The sequence below is a fragment of the Ipomoea nil genome, unplaced genomic scaffold (assembly GCF_001879475.1).
Source record: "Ipomoea nil cultivar Tokyo-kokei standard unplaced genomic scaffold, Asagao_1.1 scaffold3394, whole genome shotgun sequence".
NCBI lineage: Eukaryota > Viridiplantae > Streptophyta > Magnoliopsida > Solanales > Convolvulaceae > Ipomoea > Ipomoea nil.
In genome coordinates, this window is record NW_017619822.1 from 580,534 (window position 1) to 603,188 (window position 22,655).

A 22,655-nucleotide genomic window follows, 5' to 3' on the forward strand; every position below is an offset into this window, starting at 1 on the left:
AAACTGATAAAAGAAATGAGAACAAGATTACTGCATTTTGCCCAATATTATCATATCAGTAGAAAGGAAGCTAGCAGCTTCCTACCATGTTTGCCAAAATATCCACAAACAGACCAAAAAACACATGCTGTATTTGCCAAGATGATTCAAAAAGGACCAAAAAAAAGAGGTCATCTTGGATTAGTGCTAAAGCGAAGTAAGTTAATTAACAGGCCGGAAGTATCTTCACATCCACCATGAAAGAGTAAGAAGTCGAGCGACGAATGAACTGAAAGCTGCAGATATCTCCCTCCTTAAGATCATAGTGTATGGCAAATTCTTTCCACCCATCTAAAATGCATGCATAGCCTAGCCCTCCACTTGTCTTAACATATGATCTAAGTTTGGCTGGCCAGATTTTACCACAGGGTCCTCTTAGAGTGATGCTTATTGTGCTCATCAAAAGATTGTTTGATGTACAAAACTTCCGTGGAATGTGCTGCAGATTAAAGTTCATAGTAATACAAGTTAGTACTAATATGAACAAAATGTTTGGAAAAAATAGTGCTCAAACAATGAGTAACAGCCTCACCATGTAAGGACATCTGCGTAAATTGTATGCTTTGATGGTGGTTGTAAAGCAACTAGAATTTTCTTGCCCGGTACACAAATTCTTTCCTCCTACAACAAACAATAGTAATCTGCTTTTTTATTTTTGGTAAATGGTTGTTAGCTGATAGTTGTTACCTGATTGGGTTACTTAGAGGGTATAACTAGTTGATAACATTAGCTGATGGTAGAAAGGTGTTTGGTAAACCGTTGTTGTTGTGGTGTTGTCTTTTCACAAAATGCACAAAGACAACACAGTTATAACAACGGTTAAGTAAAAACCGTTGTCTTTGACAAAAGTGTTGCATCAAAGACAATGGTTTTGGACCAAACTGTTGTCTTTTATACAAAAGACAACGTTTGTGTTAAAAACTGTTGTCTATGTGCATTTTTCTTGTAGTGGCTGATAGCTGTTTGGTATAATTTCTTTTCTCAAAAAGTTAATTGAAAAAGTTGCTTTGAGCAAATTTTTTATTTTTAGCATTTTAAAGTTACAAAGAGCTAATTAAACACTTATTTTTTAACCAAATTAAAAAATTAATAGTGATCAAATAAGTCAAAATTGACTTATAGACTAACTATTTTACCAAACGGGGCCACAGTGTGTATGAGATAAACTCAATCGACTAACTTAGCTAGGGTGGGTTTTGGTTTGCTGTGAAAATGTGTGCAAATGTTAGAGATATGCAGAGAATGGTAACCCACCTTCACTGTCATTGCTGGTGGTTTCTGGGTTGACATGGACATCTTTCTGGCAACAAGTTAGATCAAACAGAACGACACTGAAATGAAAACTGCCCATGTGTTCAAACACGGCAAAATCTCCACGAGATATGCCATTTTGCCCCACAAAATCATCCCACCCCTTTGTGAAACAGAGCCTTTGATCTTTGCCTTCTTGGATTTTAACTTTGAAGCTCCCATTTTGGCCTGTTAACACCGCTTCTTCCGCCTTTTTTTCACCAAGCTTCTTACACATAATGGGCGGCAGGTTCTATGCATGCAACAATTAAGTAGAGAAAATTATAAAACAAAAAAAAACAAAGCATCACATAAGACTAACTGACAAAGAGCAGATCCTAGGATAGAGAACAACATACGAGTCTGGTATGGAACCCCCGCCTCATAACCTTAAAGAAGCGCCAACCAATTGGAAGATTGTGTTCCATTCCAGAAGAGAGAAACTTGGGAGTAACAAGTTGCTTTCTTGAGGTTCCAGCAGCTGGGGTTTCTTCAACTGGGACGGACCTTTTGAGGATAGCCGGAAAACGATCAAGTAATCTATTAAGGCTGCAGAAATTGGACACCGTTGAAGTAATCTCTAAAAGCACGGTGGCTATTAATAATTAATATAATATTAATAAATGGCAGAAAATATAAAAAAGAGAAAATAATAATAAGCCCTTAAACATTACCTGAAAAATCAATTAGGCCCTTAAACTTTAAAAAATTGTAATTACAACTTTTAACATGTCATATTGATACAATTAGGTCTAAGAATAGATAAATAACCTGCAATTGTAGGTCATTTTTTATTTCGGCGAAAATTCGACGACGGTCGAACTGTCGCAGATTGCCATCTCCGGCGGGCGTTCGCCTTCCGCCGCGGAAGGCGACCAGTTAGTCGCCTTCTCCGGCGGAAGGCGACTGGTCGCCTTCCATGGACTTCTCATTGAGAGAAGGCGCCCAGCGGTCACCTTCCATGGAGATGGCGACCGGCGACGGTTCGGCCATCGTCAAATTTTCGCCGAAATAAAAAATGACCTACAATTGCAGGTCATTTATCTGTTATATATTGGACCTAATTGCTTCAATATGAGATGTTAAAGAGTGTAATTGTACGTTTTTAAAATTTAGCGATTTAATTGACTTTTCAGGTAATGTTTAGAGGCTTATTTAACTCTTTTCCTTATTAAAAGAAAATATAAAAAATCTTTAAGAATATATAAGAAGATGATTTCGGATAGTAAAAGAACAAGCCAGATCAAGTGCCTTCTTAGGAGCTTTTAATATATGTTCTTCAACATAGTAGTTTAAAAGGGACTTACATATGCAATTATGCAGACACTAACCATTGCTTTAGACACTATTTATATTGGTGAAGGATTCTAAAAAGTCTGATTTGCAATTAATATTGTCCTGCCCAACAAACAGATTGCTGCCCAACATTTTGAAATTGTTCCAGAGCCCCCAATTGGTAGAAACTTTGAAATGATAAAACTAATAATCATATTTATCTACTATCTACTATTATATATATATATCTACTATACTAATAAGAGCTCAAGAGAGTTAGGCCTATAATGGGTAGAAAAAATAGCGGTCACAGATTTTAATCAAATGAATGGCTCAGATTGATTAAAAGATTGATAAGATTTAAATTTTACACTAAAATTTCCTAAAATACCCACACACCGTTACTAATTCCGTTAAAATTTTAAGAATTGCCGTTAGTTCACCGTTAACTTACTCATTGATTTCAATAAAAAAAAAGGTCTTAGCTTCGAACCTCATCCCAATCAAAGTTGGCATAATTAGTACTCTATTTTACTCTTATTAAATTATATAAATAATAATTTAGTAGCTACAACAAAAAATTATAGATATGCATTTCTTTAATTTAAAATTATGTGTCCACAATGCATTTATTCAAAAAAAATTATTCATTATCAATAAATTAAATAAGAGAAATATCTACTATATATATATATATATATATATATATATATATATATATATATATATATATATATATATATACTAATAAGAGCCCAAGAGAGTTAGGCCTATAATGGGTAGAAAAAATGGCGGTCACAGATTTTAATCAAATGAATGGCTCAGATTGATTAAAAGATTGATAAGATTTAAATTTTACACTAAAATTTCCTAAAATACCCACACACTGTTACTAATTCCGTTAAAATTTTAAGAATTGCCGTTAGTTCACCGTTAACTTACTCATTGATTTCAATAAAAAAAAAAAAAAAGGTCTTAGGTTCGAACCTCATCCCAATCAAAGTTGGCATAATTAGTACTCTATTTTACTCTTATTAAATTATATAAATAATAATTTAGTAGCTACAACAAAAAATTATAGATATGCATTTCTTTAATTTAGAATTATGTGTCTACAATGCATTTATTCAAAAAAAATTATTCATTATCAATAAATTAAATAAGAGAAATAATTGTATTAGTTATATTGTCTTTATTTTTCTACAATATAAAAATTCTTTATATTGAAATTTATTAATTGATTATATTCGCTACATTGTCCTTACAATGTCTTAATTCAGTAAAAAAAAAAATTATTCATTATCAATAAATTAATTAAGAGAAATATTTTCATTAGTTATATTGTCTTTATTTTTCTCAAATGTAAAAATTTTTACATTCAAATTCATCAATTGATTATATTCACTACATTGTCTATTATCTTTTTTGTGCACTATTTTTCTAATTAAATATCAAAGTTATAATACAAAATAATGCTATATATTTATTTACCAAGTATTTTATTAATACCATGAAAAAATTAAAAAAAATATAATTAATAAAGCCAACCATATTAACTATTTGAGAGATTTTGTGACAAAGAGAGTACCCAAATCACACAACAAATTGAAGTGAGAACTACCTTGCAATGTCCTTGTTTGATAATCAGCAGTTAGCGGATTTGACCAACGAATTTATTTAATTATTAACATTGGGTAGAAAAAATGACCGCCAAATTATTAAATCAAATGAATGATTCAAATTGTTCAGGTTTTAATTTTTTTTTTTAATGTTTTTCTAATTTATCCTTAATTATATGATTATCCATTTAACATTTTCGTTAAATACCGTTAATTCACCGTTAGTCTAATTCTAATATTAACGTCTAATATAGAATTATAATTACACCATTAATCTAATTCTAATATTAATTAAAGTCTTAATAGAACTTAACCACAAATCCTAATGTCGAAATCTCCTCAAATAATATTAGTATATATTTAATATTTTATGCCCTAATTTTTATTTGTTCTCCCTTATGTTCCGTATTTGGTTTCAACCATACCTATACAATTATTTTATTGACAATTATAATCAATCTTGACTATATTATCTTGCATTTGTAAACTTAGAATTACCTATTTAACCCACACGGGCTTAGCTTAATGGTTTAGTGGGCAGTATTTGGGAGAAGAGACCAAGGTTTGAACCTCGGCGGCGGCAGTGCGGGAATTATGTCCAAAGTGGGCAAATTCCTTGTTCGCACCGGCATTTGGTCCTGTCTGCTGAACCATTGAGTCACCGTGATTTACAACTTCCCACAATGCTCTGTCGAGTCAGAGTGTGGGGGGCCCTTGGGGTTGGGGACACAACCTTTGGGAGAAGAATTACCTATTTAAATACGCAAATTCAACCTTCAATTATCTATGCATGAACAATTTCAATATAATCTTGCCTTAATATACTTTAAAGTACTTATTTAAAAAAAAAAAAAAAAAACATTGAGCATTATCCCAATCGCGCAATGCGCGTAAAAAACTAGTATCTCTACTATACTAATAAGAGCCCAAGAGAGTTAGGCCTATAATGGGTAGAAAAAATGGCGGTTAAATTTTTTAATCAAATGAATGGCTCAGATTTTAATTTTTCCTTAAGATTTCCTAATTTATCCTTAATGAATATGATTTTCCGTTAACTTTTCAGTTAAATATTATCTTTTCCGTTAATTTCTGTTAGTTCTCCGTTAACTTACTCATTGATTTCAATAAGAAAGGTCTTAGGTTCGAACCTCATCCCAATCAAAGTTGACATAATTAGTACTCTATTTTACTCTTATTAAATTATATTAATAAATACTCCGTAATAATTTAGTAGCTACAACAAAAAATAATACATATGCATTATTTAATTTAGAATTATGTGTCTACAATGTCTTTATTCAAAAAAAAAATTATTCATTATCTATAAATTAAATAACAGAAATAATTTCATTAGTTATATTGTATTTATTTTTCTCCAATATAAAAAATCTTTACATTCAAATTCATCAATTGATTATATTCGCTACATTGCCCCTACAATGCTTTATTTAAAAAAAAAAATTATTCATTATCAATAAATTAATTAAGAGAAATAATTTTATTAGTTATTTTGTCTTTATATTTCTCCAATGTAAAATTTCTTACATTCAAATTCATCAATTGATTATATTCACTACTATACATTGTCTATTATCTTAGTTGTGCACTATTTTTTAATTAAAGATCAAAGTTATAATACAAAATAATGTTATATATTTATTTACCAAGTATTTTATTAATACCATGAAAAAATTAAAATCTACTATACTAATAAGAGCCCAAGAGAGTTAGGCCTATAATGGGTAGAAAAAATGGCGGTTAAATTTTTTAATCAAATGAATGACTCAGATTTTAATTTTTCCTTAAGATTTCCTAATTTATCCTTAATGAATATGATTTTCCGTTAACTTTTCCGTTAAATATTATCTTTTCCGTTAATTTCTGTTAGTTCTCCGTTAACTTACTCATTGATTTCAATAAGAAATGTCTTAGGTTCGAACCTCATCCCAATCAAAGTTGACATAATTAGTACTCTATTTTACTCTTATTAAATTATATTAATAAATACTCCGTAATAATTTAGTAGCTACAACAAAAAATAATACATATGCATTCTTCAATTTAGAATTATGTGTCTACAATGTCTTTATTCAAAAAAAATTATTCATTATCTATAAATTAAATAACAGAAATAATTTCATTAGTTATATTGTATTTATTTTTCTCCAATATAAAAAATCTTTACATTCAAATTCATCAATTGATTATATTCGCTACATTGCTCCTACAATGCTTTATTTAAAAAAAAAAATTATTCATTATCAATAAATTAATTAAGAGAAATAATTTTATTAGTTATTTTGTCTTTATATTTCTCCAATGTAAAATTTCTTACATTCAAATTCATCAATTGATTATATTCACTACTATACATTGTCTATTATCTTAGTTGTGCACTATTTTTTAATTAAAGATCAAAGTTATAATACAAAATAATGTTATATATTTATTTACCAAGTATTTTATTAATACCATGAAAAAATTTAAAAAATATAATTAATAAAGTCAATCATATTAACTACTTTGAGGGATTTGTTGACAAAGAGAGTATTCAAATCACACAACAAATTGAAGTGAGAACTACCTCGCAATGTCCTTGTTTGACAATCAGCAGTTAGCGGTTAGCGTTAGCGGATTATATTAGCGAATTTGACTAGCGAATTATATCAATGGTTGGTAAAAATATATTTGAAAAAATTAGTTGTTTAGATTAACATGTAAAATGAGCTAAGGGTATAATAATAATAATAATAATAATAATAATAATAATAATAATAATAATAATAATAATAATAATAATAATAATAATAATAATAATAATAATAATAATAATAATAATAATAATAATTGTTTTAAAAAATATATAATTAAGTCAATCATATTAACTACTTGCAGGATTTATTGACAACAAGAGTATTCAAATCACACAACAAAGGAAAACTATCTCGCAATGTCCTTGTTTGGCAATCATCAATTAGCTCTTCAATATTAGTGTATATTTAATATTTTATGCCCTAATTTTTATTTGCTCTCCCTTATGTCCCGTATTTGGTTTCAACCATACCTATATAATTATTTTATTGACAATTATAATCAATCTTGACTATATTATCTTGCATTTGGAATCTTAGAATTGCCTATTTAAATACGCAATTTAACATTCAATTATCTATGCAATAACAATTCCAATATAATCTTGTCTTGATATACTTTAAAGTACTTATTTAAAAAAAAAAAAAAACATTGGGCATTATCCCAATCGTGCAATGCGCGTAAAAAATCTACTATACTAATAAGAGCCCAAGAGAGTTAGGCTTATAATGGGTAGAAAAAATGGCGGTCACAGATTTTTAATCAAATGAATGGCTCAGATTGATTAAAAGATTGATAAGATTTAAATTTTACACTAAAATTTCCTAAAATACCCACACACCGTTACTAATTCCGTTAAAATTTTAAGAATTGCCGTTAGTTCACCGTTAACTTACTCATTGATTTCAATAATAAAAAAAAAAAGGTCTTAGCTTCGAACCTCATCCCAATCAAAGTTGGCATAATTACTACTCTATTTTACTCTTATTAAATTATATAAATAATAATTTAGTAGCTACAACAAAAAATTATAGATATGCATTTCTTTAATTTAAAATTATGTGTCCACAATGCATTTATTCAAAAAAAAATTATTCATTATCAATAAATTAAATAAGAGAAATATCTACTATATATATATATATATATATATATATATATATATATATATATATATATATATATATATATATATATATACTAATAAGAGCCCAAGAGAGTTAGGCCTATAATGGGTAGAAAAAATGGCGGTCAAAATTTTTTAAGCAAATGAATGGCTCAAATTGATCAGATTTTAATTTTTCCTTATGATTTCCTAATTTATCCTTAATGAATATGATTATCCGATAACTTTTCCGTTAAATATTATCTTTTCCGTTAATTTTTGTTAGTTCACCGTTAACTTACTCATTGATTTCAATAAGAAAGGTCTTAAGTTCGAACCTCATCCCAATCAAAGTTGGCGTAATTAGTACTCTATTTTACTCTTATTAAATTAAATAATAATTTAGTAGCTACAACAAAAAATAATACATATGCATTTCTTTAATTTAGAATTATGTGTCTACAATGTCTTTATTCAAAAAAAATTTGTTCATTATCAATAAATTAAATAAGAGAAATAATTTCATTAGTTATATTATATTTATTTTTCTCCAATATAATAATTCTTTACATTCAAATTCATCAATTGATTATATTCGCTACATTGTCCCTACAATGTCTTTATTAAAAAAATTATTCATTATCAATAAATTAATTAAGAGAAATAATTTTATTAGTTATATTGTCTTTATATTTCTCCAATGTAAAAATTCTTTACATTCAAATTCATTAATTGATTATATTCACTACATTGTCTATTATCTTTTTTGTGCACTATTTTTAATTAAATATCAAAATTATAATACAAAATAATGCTATATATTTATTTACCAAGTATTTTATTAATACATGAAAAAATTTAAAAAATATAATTAATAAATCCAATCATATTAACTACTTTAGGGATTTGTTGACAAAGAGAGTATTCAAATCACACAACAAACTGAAGTAAGAATTACCTCGCAATGTCCTTGTTTGATAATCAGCAGTTAGCGGTTAGCGTTAGCGGGTTATATTAGCGAATTTAACCAGCGAATTATATCAACGAGTGGTAAAAAGATATTTGAAAAAATTAGTTGTTTAGATTAACATGTAAAATGACCTAAAGATATACATATATTTAATAATAATAATAACAACAACAACAACAATAATAATAATAATAATAATTGTTTTAAAAAAAATAAAATTAAGCCAATCATATTAACTACTTGGGGGATTTATTGACAAAAAGAGTATTCAAATCACACAACAAATTGAAGTGGAAAACTATCTCGTAATGTCCTTGTTTGACAATCAACAATTAGCTCTTCAATATTAGTATATATTAATATTTTATGCCCTAATTTTTATTTGCTCTCCCTTATGTCCCGTATTTGGTTTCAACTATACCTATACAATTATTTTATTGACAATTATAATCAATCTTGACTATATTATCTTGCATTTGTAAACTTAGAATGACCTATTTAAATACGCAAATTTAACATTCAATTATCTATGCATGAACAATTCCAATATAATCTTGCCTTAATATACTTTAAAGTAATTATTTAAAAAAAAAATATTGGGCATTATCCCAATCGCGCAATGCGCGTAAAAAACTAGTAAGTCTATAAATATTAGAATAGGTGTTAGGGTTTAGGGTGAACTCTTGAAATTGGTGGACTTTTTTGAAATACAAGAAGCAATCTCTCAAAAGACTTAATCATGAATATAAGGGATCATACTAATAATTATAATATTTGAACAGATTTTGAATGTGTTAACAATAAAAATAGAATATATTTTTATTTTTTATATATTTATATCTATTAAGTAATATCCAAATAATTATAAAATAAACTTATTATAGCTTAAAAAAGTTATTTTGTAGATCATTTTAATACCACATAATAATTATTGATTTTTTTATATATAAGAAATTTTAATTTCTCGTACAACATCCAATTTCATTAAATGGTTACAAAGATGCATGATAACTCATACTCTTCTAATTTTGAAATTTTACGTTGAAATTTTGGAACATCATTTATATTTTCTCACGAATCCTTTATTTATTATTATTATTTTTATTATAAAGGAAGGGAGATACTCACATATACAATCTACACCTACACCAAGAAACCCTAGACCTCCCACATAAGAGAGCAATCGAATACCAATGAACTACAAGGTCCTTGGTAAAAAACTAATCCTTTATTTATTGTATATACTTTGATTTCTTAATTTATCGTATATATAATTTGAATTATTTAAATGTAAAATTTACAAATTCCATGTTATATCTTCTTCTTTTTTAGTACTACCGATTATGTTACAATGTATTTTCTGTTCATAACTATCTCATGTGGTATCTAATAACACAATACTTTATAATATATGCTAATACGCCTAATAGTATGATACGATGTTCAATATAAAAACCAATTTAGTATTGCTAAAGAAAAATAAATTTCAGAATGAATTTTCATGATTAATGTTTGATTTATCATTTTTTAAAATATTATCAACAATAAAATTATTTAAATTTTATGTCGTGCATCATACGGGACAAATACTAATTTGAGCAAATAATCCATGGGCATACACACACTTTCACAATACAAAATAAAGTTGGGTTATTCACATAAACTAGAATGGTTTTCGTTGAAAATCAAACATAGTCTCAATGGGCAAATTATACCGTGCACCATGTTTCGAATGTACATAATTGTATAATAAAAAATACAGACTTTTATATCTGAAAACACAAAATTTTATACCTAAAAACACAGAATTTTTATAACTGAAAATCCCCATGTTTCGAATGTACAAAATTATATAATAGAAAACACAGAATTTTATACCTGAAAACACAGAATTTTATAACTGAAAATTCCCATGTTTCAAATGTACAGAATTATATAATAGAAAACACAGAATTTTATACCTGAAAAACACATAATTTTTTAAAAAAGGATAAAAATCCCCTGTTTTGAATATACAGAATTTTATAACTGAAAACACAGAATTTTATAACAGAATACAAAACGACATCGTTTTGGGAGGCGCGGGGCGCACATTGCTATGTGCGCCCTAGTGCACGGTATAACGATTGGTCTCCATGTGTCATGCATCAATTGTTATCCGGTCCATACAATGGTCCAAAGAAACCGTCGTTTCTTTAAGTAAAAAAAGAAACGACGGTTGTTATATTTAACTAATCTTGTATTTAATTATGTGCTTATAATAAAATGGAATTACAGTGTATTTAAAATGAAATTGAATAACATGTCTCACATATTGAGTGTATATTGTCGAATGAAACTATAGTTGAATTAGAATGTTACTTTAGTTGTGCTGTTATGAAACTACAGTGTATCTAAAATGAAACTAAATAACATGTCTCATATATTGAGTGTATATACTTAAATGAAACTGTAGTTGAATTACAATGATACTTTTGTTGTGTTGTAATGAAACAACAATGTGTATAAAATGAAACTGAATACATCATAAAAACAAAATTAGTTAGATAGAAAGGGTGTCATTTCTTTTCATTAAAAGAAACGGCATCGTTTTGGACAATGATCCACATAGCTTGGTGGACCATGGTGTTGGAAAAATAGCATAAAATTGCATGGAAAGTGGCTATTTTGTGATACAAATATTAGTGTGGTTGACTTCTGATTTGGGTCGGGTCAAAGTGGATTCGGATTCTTCGTAGCTAGATGAAGTGTTACACCCCAAATTTCTCTAAGCCTCAATTGTTCAAATCCTCCTCTTCTATCAACCATCATCATCACATAAAATCACATAACAATAAAAATGCTTCAACACATATTCATCGAATTAGAAATCCTATATCTAATCTACCCTTATCAATAGAAGAAAATAACAAAAGATTGATAAGAACACTTACTAGCTTGAAGGGACTTCTTAAGTCTTGAAGAGAATAAAGGAGAAAAGAATTTTTTTTTTTCCCTTTTAACTTTTAAGGAATGCCGAATGATGATATTAGAATATAGAATATTAGCAATGTTATTTTTGGTTGTAAATATTCGTTTCCTTTTCTTTCCTGATCTTTTGGTATTTTATTTCCTTGGCTTTGTATTTTTCCTTTTCTGTCATTAGCTTTCTTGGAGCAGAGGACAACCCTCTTTGTATATATGTGCTATATTTTTATCAATGAAAGGCAAGGTTGAATTTTTCCCTTCATTCAAAACTCTTGATTTATTATGGCATCAGGGCCTTTAAACAAAGAAACAGAGAGTGAGAAGAAGGCTGCTATCATCACCTACGTAGCTTCTTCTTATGCTTTGAACTCCAATGACAACCCGGGTAGTCTAATCACCCAGGTTCAATTGAAAGGAGAAAACTATGATGAATGGGTGAAGGCCTTTCGCATAGCTCTTAGGGCAAAAAAGAAGTTTGGCTTTGCAGATGGAAGCATTCAACAACCTGCAGAAAACTCACCAAATTTGGAAGATTGGTGGACAGTAAACTCCATGATTATCTCATGGATTTTGAATACTATTGAGCCTACTCTACGGTCTACTATAACACTTAAAGAAAAAGCAGTGGATCTATGGGACGACATAAAACAACGATTCTCAATCGCTAATGGGCCTCATATTCAACAATTGCGTTCAGCCTTAGCAAATTGTAGGCAGAATGGTGAGTCAATTGCAAATTACTTTGGACGTCTCAAATTGCTCTGAGACGAACTCAACAACCTTGAACGGGTGCCTGTATGTACATGTGGAGGGTGTAAATGCAGTCTGAGCATCCAATTGGAGAAACGAAAGGAAGAAGAACGAGTTCATCAGTTCTTGATGGGCCTTGATGGAGAACGGTACAATACCATTCGTTCCAATATTCTGAGTCAAGACCCATTACCTAATCTCAATCGAACTTATCATATGGTTGTTCAAGATGAACAAGCAAGGACGATAGTGAGTACACATGACAATCGTTCAGACCCCGTAAGCTATGTAATGCGAGCAGGACAAGGAAATCGTGTTACGCTAAGGGGGGCCAAAAAGGATGGAGTGACATGTGGACACTGCCATCGCACCGGGCATGATACAGGCGGATGTTTTCAACTCATTGGATACCCTGATTGGTGGGGTGCTAGACCACGATCTAATGGTCGAAGTGGAAGTCGGGGCACTCAACAACAGATTGGACGAGGAAAAAGTGCAACACCAAGAGTCAATGTAGCCCAAGCTGCTGTAGGTGAAATCCCTTCTCAAGCTGTCTCGATGACAAATACAGAACAGACTGCTATTGGAGGACTTTCAAAGGAACAATGGAGTGCTCTCTTGGCAGCTCTTAGTGTCCATAAACCTGAAACCAACCAACGTCTTTCAGGTAACTTACCATGGATTATTGACACCGGAACGTCAAACCATATGACAGGGACACTCAATCATATGATGAATGTGAGGACAATTGAACCATGTCCTATTGGGCTGCCGAATGGAGAAGAAACTTATGCAGCAAAGCAAGACACTGTGGTGCTTGGTGAAAAATTGAGGCTGCAGAAAGTTTTATTTGTGCCTAAATTAAACTGCAATTTAATTTCTATATCTCAACTCTTGGCTGATTCGCCCTATCATGCTCAATTCACTGACAAATTTTGTGTTATTCAGGACCGCACCTCGAAGACGCTGATTGGAACGGGTGAACAATGGGGGGGACTTTACTTCTTGAAGAAGGCAGAATCCATGCAAATCAATAATGTTTTCAGTTTATTGCAAGCAGAGTTGTGGCATCAAAGGTTGGGGCATCCATCACCTACAGTTATGAATTTTCTTCCTAATTTTGAAGATGGTAGTAGTTTGAATAATAGACACTGTGAAGTTTGTTTCCGGGCCAAACAAACTCGTGAACCTTTTTCTTTAAGTTCTAATAAAGCAAGTTCAATTTTTGAGTTAGTTCATTGTGATTTGTGGGGTGCTTATCGTGTTCCTGCTCTATGCGGTGCTTATTATTTCTTGACAATTGTTGATGATTTTTCCCGTTCTGTGTGGGTTTATTTAATCCGGACTAAGGGTGAAGTTCCCGGGATCCTAAAAAATTTTGTTGCCTTGGTTCACCGTCAGTTTGGCAAACAAATCAAATTTGTTCGGACAGACAATGGGACTGAATTCACATGTTTGAAAAGTTATTTTGATAGTGTTGGGATTATACATCAGACTTCGTGCGTAGGAACACCCCAACAAAATGGTAGAGTGGAGAGAAAGCATCGACATATTCTAAATGTGGCAAGACCGTTGCATTTTCAAGCTAATTTGCCAATTGAGTTCTGGGGAGAATGCATTCTCACTGCAGGCTATCTTATTAATCGGACACCCACTAAATTGCTCAAAGGTAAAACCCCTTTTGACATTCTTTTTGGGCGCTCACCTGATTATTCTCTTCTTCGTACTTTTGGGTGCTTGTGTTATGCGAAGAATAATGCTCGAATTAAAGATAAATTTGCAAGTCGTAGTCGTAAGTGTGTGTTTATTGGTTATCCATACGGCAAGAAAGGGTGGTATTTGCGTGATTTGGAAAGTGTGGAGCGATTTGTTTCACGGGATGTCCAGTTTCTTGAGACCATATTTCCCTTTTCTTCTTCACTTACTAAGCATTGTATGTCCCCCATGATTGAATATGTTGATGATCTTTCCAATGACCTTCCAGAGACAATTACTGAAAATGGGCTTGGGGATGATTTTTCTAATAATCTTCCAGCGACAATTGCTGAATCAGAAGTGTCCTTGACAGATGAAGTGACTAATATGAATGCAGCAAACTTACCCACTTCCAACTCTGCTTCTAGTGATGATGATGAGAACCTTGGTCGTGGAAAACGGGAAAAACGGGCTCCTACATATCTCCATGATTATGTCACGCACTCTGCTAGTCGCATATCCCCCCTGCCATGTTCCACCTTTTCCAAAACGTCTTCAGGTACGGTACATCCCATATCTCACTTTGTTAATTATGATAAATTTTCTTTGGCACATCGGCATTACCTTGCAGCAATTACTGCTGAGCATGAGCCCACATTATTCTCTGAGGCTGTACAAGCTCCTCATTGGCGAGAGGCCATGCGCCAAGAGCTTCAGGCACTTGAAGACAATGGCACTTGGATACTTGAGGATCTCCCTCCTGGTCATAAACCCATTGACAGCAAGTGGGTTTACAAGGTTAAATACAATGCAGATGGATCGATTGAGCGCTATAAAGCACGACTTGTTGTCCGAGGAGATCGACAAATCGAAGGAGTTGATTACAATGAAACATTTGCACCCACCATTAAAATGGTTACAGTTCGTGCCTTTCTCGCTGTTGCTGTTGCTCGTGGATGGCCTCTTTACCAAATGGATGTGAGTAATGCTTTCTTGCATGGTGATTTAACAGAGACAATTTACATGAAGCTCCCCCCTGGGTTTGTGTCCTCATGCCCGAACAAAGTTTGTCGTCTCCGAAAGTCTTTGTACGGTCTTCGTCAAGCTCCTCAGTGTTGGTTTGCAAAGTTGGCAGACTCTCTCACTAATTATAGGTTTCACCAGTCATCTTCTGATCACTCATTATTCACTTTCAATCACAATGGTGTGCAACTATATATTCTTATCTATGTAGACGATCTCGTTATCTCTGGCAATGACGATACTGTTGTGCATCATTTCAAGCTCTACTTGAGTAATTGCTTTCATATGAAGGATTTGGGCACATTGAAATACTTTCTTGGTCTCGAAGTCGCTCACAACGAATCCGGTATTTTCCATAGCCAACGAAAAGAAGAGGAAAGAAGAGAAGTATATTATTTTTTCTTGTGAGAATCGGCTAAGTGAAGGGAAAGAAGAAGGAGAAGAATTCTTATCTAAATCACAAGTAATTCAATATTAAATGGAAGAATAATTTAAGGTTGTAACTCCCCATCACTCATTTGTAACCCCCCATCTATAATTTATAACTCTTAATCAATATAAAATATTTAGTTTATATACCAAGATTATGGGATTTAATGGTACCCGGGTTGGACTTCCATTTGGAAGGTTGTGAGTTTGAGCCTCAGTGGAGGCGTTATTGGCTTTTTGTGTGTATCAGTAGGTTGAGAAAGTATATGAACAGATACTACAATATAATAGAGTCAGTAGCATTCAAAAAAAAATTATTAGTTTATATTATATTAATTATACATCATATATTATATCACATACTAGATATATAATTATTACACTCATAAATAAATAAATAAATTTTTTGACATTTCATTCTGGTGTATTTTCAAACACTGTATGGTGCATTTATTCATACCTAATGGTGTATGCCGCACTGACCGCACAGGAAGATCTGACCTCACAGGAACCAAAATCTATATATATATATATATATATATATATATATATATATATATATATATATATATATATATATATATATATATATATATATATATATATATATACACACACTAATATTTCTTATGCGCGATGTGCAAAAAATAGGTGCCCAATATTAATATTTTATATTAAAATTTAAATTTATTTAGATTTTAGATATTTAAATTATTGTAAATAGTAATAATAATAATAATAATAATAATAATAATAATAATAATAATAATAATAATAATAATAATAATAATAATAATGTACAACATTTCTATAAATTTAATATTTATATTTCAAGAAATAACTAACATATAACCCCAATATATAATGTGTATATTATTATTATTATTATTATTATTATTATTATTATTATTATTATTATTATTATTATTATTATTATTGAAAATAAGAAAATATATGGTGGATGCATGTGCATGGTAGCAATAGTGGAAAAGATAACGAAAGTTATAACGGTAGGGGTATGTTTGTCCAAAATATTATATAGTACAACATTTATAGCATAATGTATCATAAAACTTAACGGGAAAAACGGACATAAATGAAGGGTATAACCTTCATCCACACTTATTATGTTTATATATATATATATATATATATATATATATATATATATATATATATATATATATATATATATATATATATATATATATATATAGGGTCACGTTCCTGTGAGGTCAAGTCTTCCCGTGCGGTCAGTGCGACATACACCATCAGGTATGCATAAATGCACCACACAGTGTTCGAAAATACACCATTATGTGTGGTGTATTTTTTTTTTTTGTGTGGTGTATTTTTTGACATTTCATTCTGGTGTATTTTCGAACACTGTATGGTGCATTTATGCATACCTAATGGTGTATGTCGCACTGACCGCACGGAAAACCTGACTTAACAGGAACCAAAATCTATATATATATATATATATATATATATATATATATATATATATATATATATATATATATTACATAATATATACTATTAATTATATATATCTATACACATACATACTTAGTAAATTTACTTAGTAAATTTATGTACATATCCTATACGCACATAATTATATCTGTACTAAACATGTTATAAATTACATTTTATATTCAAATATATATAAAATTATACGGTCCAAAAATAATTATTTTGTAGTTCAAATTAATACATACCTACTTATAACAAAAGTATTATTTTTATTTATAATGACAAATATAATAGAGATGAGATTTTCTAATGGCTCAATCAAAATGGCTCGATCAGAATGAAGTAATAATTTTGAAAAATAAGAATTTCTAATTTTAGAGAGGCTAGAAAAGCCGGGTATCACAATCTACCCCCTTAAAGAATGCTTCGTCCCCGAAGCACTCCCAAGCTTAAGATGTAAGGTCAACTAGAACTTAAGTTTCACAACTTTAGGCTACAACGCCTAAGGGTATGGTGTTAAAACCTACCCCCTTTAAAGAAAAGTTACGTCCCCGTAACTTAAAACCAACAAGTAACCAACACATCTTAAGGGTATTCCTACCCTATAACTTACGAACATAAGTAAGCACAAATAGGAAACAAGGTGCATATAGTCTTTCAATTTTATGACTTTAACACATAATTGATTGAAATATGCAATCACATACTTGAAAGATGCACCCACCCTCGAGGTGCAATAGCCACAGTTCATATAAAATACTCATGAAATCTTCAAAGCAGCACACTTGTTTAAAACTTGCACTTACACGCGCTATTCCATCAAGGAAACATATTCTACAAGAATGATGTAAGTGTAAAAAATATAGAACATTAAACCTCTTAATATTGGCTTGGATTAGTTGTCAAAGTAGTTCTGGATTAGACGATGGATTAGTCATATCGTCTGGAGTAGTTGACTGGATCAGCGAAAGAAAGTAATCCAGGAGTTATAAAACCTCTTCAAATCTTTTATTCAGTCAAGGCCTATCTTGGATGAGATCTAAATCGATTGGAGCATCCGAAATCAAGGAAGGAAAGAATGCATGATTTGTGGATCGAAGAAACCTCTCATTACCTATATAAAATGTTACTTTGGTTAGCATTTTGATTACGCACTTTAACAGGCCTTTGTACTGAGTTTCTTTATTTACTTACCCTGATTTTATTATGTATTACTGAGTGTGCAGAAGGCTTCTTCACAAAATCATGAAGCAATGAAGATCGCCTGCACATCGGATCCACTGGAGTAGGTTCTGGAGTAGTTATAGGTTATACTTTAGTGTGTAATAAACTCTCCTCTTGTACTCCTTTTTATCATAGTGGATTTGGGTTGATGTGAGTGGCCCCGCAAACGTAGGAGTGAGGCTCCAAACTGCGTGAACATTTCCTAGTGCACATTTTCCTTTATTACTCTCGTTTTTATGTTTGTTATTATAACTGGAGTAGTACCGGAATTAGTCCAGCTTTATAATTGAAAATAAAATTAATTAGAACCCTAGGTAAATTTTTGCATTCAAGATTCATGTGCTTTTTCAATTGGTATCAGAGCCCGGGGACTTAAATTACTAGTCTAACCGATCTGGCTATCACGTGTTTGTTGAACTCAAGAACTCAGTATCTGCTCGTTTTTCTGTTTACATGGTTTACTTGTTGCTCACTGTGCATTGAGCCTTGCAACATAGAATGACATAGAGCACCTCCTGAACTAACAGGTGACAACTATGCATATTGGAAGGACCACACCAAAATGCATCTACGAGCTCAAGGAGAGAGGGTCTGGAGAGCTGTTCTTACTGGTTGGTCTCAGCCTACCAAAGATGGAGACAATACAGGAGATCCTCCAGTCCTCAAACCAGAGGCAGAATGGACAGAGACTGAGATGACTACCGCCAGCTACAATCACAAAGCATTAGATACTATCTTTTCTTTAATGCATGAGAGTCAATTTACTATTGTTGCAGGATGTGATTCTGCTAAAGAAGCTTGGGATGCCTTGAAAACCACCTATGAAGGGACCGCATCGGTTAAACAATCCAAGCTACAAATGGTTCAATCCGATTTTGAAGATCTAAAGATGAAAGATGATGAAACTATAGTTGATTTCCATGCTCAGGTACAAGAACTAGCCAATCGCGCAAGCATCTTAGGCGAGCCAATCACTCAAGAGAGACTTGTCAAAAAGATTCCCTGTTCGCTCCCTCTAAGATTTCGCATGAAAGTTACAGTTATTCAGGAGCATGATGGATGTGAAAAGAAAACAGTACAACAATTGATGGGAAGCCTACAAACCTATGAGATGGAAATTTTAGGCGGCACTGAGGCAAAAGAAAAAACCGTAACATTCACTGCCGAAGACGCTGGAGCTGGATCTGATCCAGATGAGGTAAGTCATGATCCAGTAGTTTTTTTTATCTAAAGGTTTTTCTAAATTGTTGCAACAGGTAAAACAACGACAAAACGGAAAATTTGGCAAGTTTCAAGGTAAAAAAGGATCGGGGTCGAGTGTTGCTCGAAACAATCAAAAACCAAATACTTCCAATCAAAGGTCAGGTACTTCAAGAAACTCTAAGCTCAAAGAAAAAACCAGGGGCAAAGGGATCGGGTGCTACGAATGTGAAGGGTATGGCCATGTGCAAGCTGAATGTCCAACTTACCTAAGACGAAAGAAGTCGATGAAAGTTGCTCTCACCTGGAGTGATGATGATGAACCAGAACCTGATCCAGGCGAGATCTCCGGGAACTTTGTTGCCTTCACGACCTTCACAAATATAATGCCTGAATCAGCAGTTGATGAGGAGTCTGAAATTGAAGAATATGTGTCATCCGAAGACTAAGATTTACCTGTTCCTTGGTTCGAAGTAGAATATAAGAAACTGTATGAAAAATGGGAAATTCTTGTAAAAGTGAATAGATCATTGTCTAGTTAGGTTAGCAATCTAGAGAATGCCAAGAAAGTGTATCTATCTAAAATATCTGACAGGGACAGTATCATTGAAGACAGCCACAAGCAAGAAGAAAAACTCAAACATGAGTTGGAAGAGCTCGAAAATGAGCTGGAGTTGCTAAAACGCAGGGTAAAAATGAAGGACAACACATCCACTTTAGACCAAATTTTGGGTTCTGGTCGAAAGACACCCGCGAAGTATGGGTTGGGATATTCAGGAGGAAAAGACAAAGCTGTAACAGTTTTTGTCAAAGCCTCAGGCCCTGACTTAGTAACTGGACCAGATCAAGATAGTCCAGAATCTAGTACAGCCCAACATCAAGTCAGATTTTCCCCAAGTAAAAAGACAACCAAGATTAGATTTTATAATCCTATCTGTCATTACTGCAGGGTGCGTGGACATACGAAACCGGAGTGCTTCTACTTCTACAAGGATCAATGGTTTGAGAAAACACCAAAAAATTCATCACCCCGTTTGTTAAGCAAGTTTGGGTGAAGAAAAGTGACTTTGTCTGCCATGTCTCCTTCCACTCTACAAGTACTAATCGAAAAGAGAGATGATACTTTGACAGTGGGTGTTCACGTCACATGACGGGAAATGCTAGGTTCTTAAACAATATAAAAGGAAGTACAGGAGAAGTAACGTTTGGTGACGGAGTTAAGGGCAAGATAACTGGAGTTGGCACTCTAAATGTCGCAGGTTTACCCAATCTAAAACAAGTTCTTCTGGTGGAGGGTCTTCATGCAAACCTTATAAGTATAAGTCAATTATGCGACCAAGAATGGAAAGTCTGCTTCACTAGGGACAGTTGCAATGTCACAGACTATCAAAAGAACTGCATCATGGAAGGTAAGCGCTCTTCTGATAATTGCTATATTCTTACTAATGATTCCTTTTGTTACAGGTCCAACATAAAAGAATCCAAACTGTGGCATCAAAAAATGGGTCACTTAAACTATCGTTCCCTCGATAAATTAATCAAGATTGAAGGTGTACGAGGTCTACCTAACATCAAGGTAGAAACAGCTGGAGTATGCAGTGCGTGTCAAGCTGGGAAACAAACTAGAGCAGTTCATACCTCTCAAAATATGACCAATACCACACACTGTTGGAATTACTTCATATGGACATTATTGGACCTACCAGAACCGAAAGCATTGGAGGTAAAAGATACATTTTCGTCTGTGTTGATGATTTTTCTCGCTTTTCATAGGTCAGTTTTCTCAGGGAAAAATCAGAAGCCTTTGAAGCCTTCAAAGCTCTAGGCCTCAAACTCCAAACGGAGAAAAATGAGCCAATCATACGCATCAGAAGTACCAGGACTATGTGGTCTAATGGTATCCGGGGTGGACTTCCAAGTGGAAGGTTGTGATTTCGAGCCTCAGTGGAGACGTTATTGGCTCTTTGTGTTTCAGTAGGTTGAGAAAGTATATGAACAGATACTACAATGTAATAGAGCTAGTAGCATTCAAAAAAAAAAAAATACGCATCAGAAGTGATCATGGACGTGAATTCGATAATCAAATGTTTGATGATTGGTGTGCAACATTAGGAATCTCTCATTAATATTCAGCACCTAAAACGCCACAACAAAATGGCGTCGTTGAAAGAAAAAATTGGACGATTCAAGAGATGGCTCGAGTTCTACTCAATGCCAAAGATTTGCCCCAGCGATTTTGGGCTGAAGCAGTCAGTACTGCTTGTCACACGATAAACAGAGTCTATCTGCGACCCGGAACGCATCAAACTCCGTATGAAATTTGGAAAAGTAAGAAGCCAAATGTCAACTACTTTCATATTTTTGGCTCACGGTGTTTTATCTTGAAGGACAGAAGCCCAAATGGCAAATTTGAACCTAAAAGTAATGAAGGGTACCTCCTCGGCAACTCAACGAATAGTCGTGCCTACCGTGTCTACAAAAAAGTCACTAAATCCATCATGGAATCGGAAAATGTGGTTGTTGATGATCAACCCGATGAAATAACAGATGTTATAGGAGATCCTGACACCGAAGTTACTCCAGAATCTGACACAAATAATCCAGAATCTCCTGAAACTACACCACCAGATCCTACTCCGACTCCACCATATACTAGTCCAGAACCTGAGCCAGAACCAGACGCTGGAGCACTTGAAGTGGCTATTCGAACTCACAAAGATCATCTGACACAAAACATCATAGGAGATCCATCCTCCGGGGTACGAACTAGAGGGATTAAGCGTAATTATCTTAATCTTGCAGGGTATACATGCTACACGTCAAAGATTGAACCCAAAACGGTAAAAGAAGCCCTATCTGATGAACACTGGATTAAAGCCATGCAGGAAGAACTCGATCAATTTGAACGGAATAAGGTATGGAATCTAGTGCCTAAACCTGACGGTGTAAATGTTGTAGGGACAAAGTGGATCTTTTGTAACAAGACTGACTCAGCTGG

General features: G+C 32.5%; 1 protein-coding gene across 1 annotated transcript; it reads right to left on the reverse strand.

Moving 5' to 3' along the window:
• Positions 1-547: 547 nt before the first annotated feature.
• LOC109171095 (putative B3 domain-containing protein At5g66980) lies at positions 548-2,322 on the reverse strand. The gene is made up of 4 exons (XM_019320225.1): positions 2,217-2,322; positions 1,689-1,924; positions 1,300-1,582; positions 548-660 (listed from the first exon to the last, which is right to left on the reverse strand). Exons 1-4 carry the CDS (start codon positions 2,320-2,322, stop codon positions 548-550), a joined length of 738 nt encoding a protein of 245 aa, XP_019175770.1.
• Between the last annotated feature and the right edge of the window lie 20,333 nt (positions 2,323-22,655).

Coding starts and splice junctions, on each gene's coding strand:
- LOC109171095 (XM_019320225.1), bottom strand. CDS start 2,322: ATGGCCGAACCGTCGCCGGTCGCCATCTCCATGGAAGGTGACCGCTGG. Junction 1,925..2,216: donor GTCGCCTTCCGCCGGAGAAG/GCGACTAACTGG, acceptor AATTATTAATAG/CCACCGTGCTTTTAGAGATT. Junction 661..1,299: donor AGAAACCACCAGCAATGACA/GTGAAGGTGGGT, acceptor TGTTTGTTGTAG/GAGGAAAGAATTTGTGTACC.